The following is a 4,688-nucleotide window of genomic DNA, read 5'->3' as shown; positions in this document are numbered from 1 at the left end:
CAAAAGCTCCCCCTGTCAAATTGACTGAATGACATCCATTGAACATATATAGGAGCTAAAACAACATAAAAAGTTTAAACTAGCATAAACAATATAAGTAACTCAATTTCTACAAACAAAACATGATTATTGTTTTAACCATGCATTGATCATAAAAAGGATAAACTAGCATAAACAATCACAAATCATCATTTAAGCATCATAGATGTGCATAAATATACAAAACATAAAAGGTCACATAAAACAGACATAAATGTAGTTTGTTCCTCAAAGCATCATAGAGTTATTATACTCAAATAAAACAGAGTTATCAAGTTTTACAACCCAGAAGAGAACATCAAAACAAATATGAACATCACATAAAGGAACTCAAATCAGTCATCACCATTACCATCACCATCGTCATCACCATCTCCATCACCATCATCATCACCATCATCATCACCATCTCCATCACCATCATCCTCGCCATCATCAGAAGAGCCTGAGCCATCAGCATGGTCCTCACCAGAATCAGACTCAAAACTAGAAGAGGGATCCGGAATCCCTAGAGACTGACGCTGATATGAAAGAATTGTCCTAACATCCCTTTGAATAGTTGAGACCTGCTTCTGAACGTTTGAGAACTGAGTCTCAAGACGGTCCAGACGGTCACAAATATCAGAGGAGGATTAGGTAGAGGCTCTCGAACGGGAACAAGAGGATGATGAAGGAGTGGAATAAGAAATGGACATCTGCATTCTAGAAAGAGAAACCTTATCAAAGAAATCCTTCTTGGATTCAATCTTGGGTTCATTGGTGAGGTCAACATTGAAGTGTTGAAAGATGAGGGTGAGAAAGGAGCCAAAAGGTAGAAATTTGGTATGCTTCGATGCCATATTATTGAGAAAGATAGTTGCCCAATCTACTTTTATCTTGGCAAATATGGCATATACGGCATTTATCTTGTCAGAGGCAAAGTGATCGAAACTACCGGTCTTAGGAATCAAGTTTTGAGCAATGATTCTAGCAATGAGTTTGGCAATTGGATTGAGTGAATTGTTGTTCATAGGATAAGAGAAGCCGGGTTTAAACATGAGTTGGTTGACAGCTGGATCACTAAGCTCAACAGACATGATATCAACGTCACCTGTTGGGATTTGAAGAATCCCCACAAGTTCGTTGGCAGAAAAGGTTATTGCAATATTTTTAACAGATGAGGTTATGGTCAAACTACCATCAGCAGAGGATGATGTGGACAGATTGGCATAAAACAGATAAACTAAAAAAGGATAGAAAGGAACTTTATGTCCCTCATCTAGCAATCTATCTAACCCAACATTATGAAGGATAGACTCAGTGTCATACATGAATAACTGAGGATATATGATATATCTAGTTGGAAGAATTTTCAGTTTACACAATTCTCTATATTTCCTAACAAGAGATTTAAACAATAAAAAATCCTCATAGTGAGAAGCTTTTGCAGAGGATGAACTAGACTCTGGTTTTGATCTCTTTTTAGGAGGCATAATCGATTAGGGTTTTGATAGATATGAGATATGATTTGAAAAACCCCTGTAAAAAGAAATTTTGAGAAAATTTAAAAACTTCTCTAAAATAGAAACCCTAGATTGAGAATGTGAACATAAGAATGCAGAAATCAAAAGTTAAAGGAAGAATTTACCCACAAATTATGATGGAAATCGACAGAGAGGAGCTGCGGTTGAACAGATCGGGCGACCGAAAACCCTAGCTCTGCGATTTTGAGATGGGAGGAAGAAGAGAAGTCGGATGTTTTGAGAGAGGGAACAATGGTTGGGATGAGTGGATAATGGATTCAACGGTGATTAAGAATTCGGGTCGAAAACAGATACCCAGTAACAAAAACCGAAACCCGATAAAAACACACAGCTGCTACAGTAATTTCCTGTCGGTCGACCGACGCGGTCGACCGAACCGATTACAGAGAGATCGTCAGTCGACCGGGTCGGTCGACCGCGAGAAAGTGAAAAAGACTGGTGATTTGGAAAATTTGTTTTGAGAGTTTTTATAATTTAGACCTTTTGGAAATATGTTTTATGATATACTAAAAGTTTTATAAGATATATGTTAAGTGTTTTTGATTATAAAAACAAACAAAAATTTATTTTAGTATAAGGAATACAATTTGTCATTAAAAGCTCAAAAGAAACTAATTATTCAAAATAAGAACAAAACAAAACAAAAAGGCAAAACAAAAAAATTGTAAAAATTATTTTGGTACCCAAATCATTTTGGTACCACTAGAACTTGGGACATGACCCATATCATTTAAATTTAAAGCCCTAGGGTTATGAACCCGTTTGGGCGTATTTTGTGCACCGATATGATCAAAGCAAAAATTATAAACGTGACCCATACGATTGCAATTTGTGCAATGTAAAGATTTGAATGGTTTACGTTGATCGAAATAGAATGCACGTGGTTCATTTGCGAAAATAGATTTTTCTTTGTAATTATTTTGCAAACGAGAGTTTCTTTTCAAATCGAAACAAAACATGGCCAAATGACCAAAGCAACCATAATAATCACATTTATACACATGAGCATGTTTATGATTTACACTATGTGTGTGTACATGTGTATGTGATGAAGAAGCTTGATGAGATGCACAATCATCAATAGGTTTGTCAATTTTTGGTGCATTATGACAAAATTGAGCTAAATGGCCTTTAAGACCGCAAATAGAACATTTATGAATTTTGTCATACATATGTGCATAGTGAATAGGTTTCTTAGAAGAATTAACATTGAACTTTGCACATAAGCCCATAAGCTTTTTTATTATTAGCAATACAAGTGTTTAGTGTTGAATCTAAGGTAGATATTCGTTTTCTCATTTGATTCAACTCATCATTGTGCATACAAGTATTGCTACTAGAAGTAGGATAAACAAGATTACTCATCATAGATTTCAACTTATCTACTTCTAACATAGCATCACGTTTTTCATGAAGCAAACTAGCATTTTCAATTTTCAAATTTTCATTGCATTCTTTAAGAATTATATTTTCATTTGCAATAAAATTAAACTTAGTAGCTAGTGTTTCATGAGTGGATTTCATATTAACATACTTACTCTTTACATCAATATAGCAATTGTGTAATTTTTCAAACTCAAGAGCAAGTTCATCAAAAGTAATAATATCATCGTTATCGCATACCTCACTAGGGTTATCACCTAGTGGTATTGTACACGGAGATGAGGCTTCCTTAGAACTCAAAGCGGGATTTTCCAACGCTTGTTGAATAGCCTCCAATTTCCCTTCATGTGCTTCAATAAGTTTCCATAAAGCGTAAGCACTATCAAAATTAGCAAATTTGTTAGAAAACGATGAGTGAAAAGCGCTAATCAAATATTCTAACAAAAGCTTATTCATGTTAAACAATCTTTTGTCATTTTCACACCATTTTGATTTTTCCAAAATGGGAACAACATAGGCATCCTCAATAATTTCCCATAAATCAAATTGATTAGATTGAACGAAAAGTTTGAATCTAATACGCCATTGAGCATAGGGAAAAATATCCAGACGAGGAGCAATATTAATAGCATATCCTAAGCAAGATGAATCATTCATATCCATAGAGATGAAATGCAAGAAGCACAATGTAATCAAAATTAGATTAGCACAAATACAATAACTTGGATCTTTAACTCAAGGCGGTTAGTCCTTAAATCAAAGAGCACCAAGCTCTGATACCAATTGTTAGACCCTAGAGGGGGGGTGATTAGGGTCTTATGCTAATCTAATCCCAATAAAATCCTAATTAAAATTATATAGATCAATATGTTCTTGCAAGAGATAGATATGAACAATAAGAACAATAAGAATATGCACAAATAAAATATGAGACAAGCAAAACACAAACACACGATATGTTTACGAGGTTCGGTCACCACGACCTACGTCCCCGCTCCTCACCTCGAGGAGATATCCACTATCACAATCCGGTTTGGAAGCCGGAACTTCTACACACTCGGTTTACAAGTTCACCGAAAACTCTCACACTACACAATCACTCAACAATCACACTTTACACACTAAGTGTAGGAATCTAGCCCGTGTCCTCCTCCTCAAGTGCTCGATTACAACCTCTCCCTAGGTTCGTCAATCGACGCCACTCCTATTGGATTTGACCCCGTCTCTCTCTCCTCACACTTCTCTCGGTGTACAAGTGTATTACAAGTGATTCTCACAAATAAAAGTTAAATACAATGATTTGTTCTCAATTAACAAGTGAGAACACAATGAAGCTCACACTCACTAAATCCCACACCACAACCCACAATATAATATGAGAATATAAAGCTCAATAAGTGTGTGTGATAATAGTGAATCAAACTCAATAAATAACTTAATGAATATAGCTAATCAATTGAAAGTGAGATAATAAGCTATATGGAAAGAGTTTAGAAAAACTTCTCAATGAACAAGAGGAGCTGAAGAATATGATCCCAATGGAATATGAGAGCCTCTTCTTGTTGTAGAAAACTTTCTCTTGAAAACAGATTAACGAAACACTTCTTAAACAGCTCTTAAACGTGATTAATATCTTGCTAAACAGTAAACTTGGATTTCTTGATTGATAGAGAAGAAGAGCAGCAATGGGGTATATATAGCACCCCATTACAACAGCTAAAAATAAGAAAAAGACCAAAAAGC

At 35.3% G+C, this 4,688-nt stretch overlaps 1 protein-coding gene across 1 annotated transcript in view; it reads right to left on the bottom strand.

Annotated features, from left to right (window-relative positions):
• Positions 375-4,688, bottom strand: part of LOC109838745 (trigger factor-like) — a 33,002-nt gene continuing 28,688 nt past the window's right edge. Inside the window, exon 3 of the mRNA XM_020407167.1 lies at positions 375-484. Coding sequence (XP_020262756.1) covers positions 375-484 — 110 coding nt within the window. The remainder of the gene's footprint in view (positions 485-4,688) is intronic.

Source organism: Asparagus officinalis, chromosome 4 (genome assembly GCF_001876935.1).
Source record: "Asparagus officinalis chromosome 4, Aspof.V1, whole genome shotgun sequence".
Lineage (NCBI taxonomy): Eukaryota > Viridiplantae > Streptophyta > Magnoliopsida > Asparagales > Asparagaceae > Asparagus > Asparagus officinalis.
The sequence above is the reverse complement of the archived record's forward strand: the minus strand, read 5'-3'. Positions and strand labels throughout refer to the sequence as shown.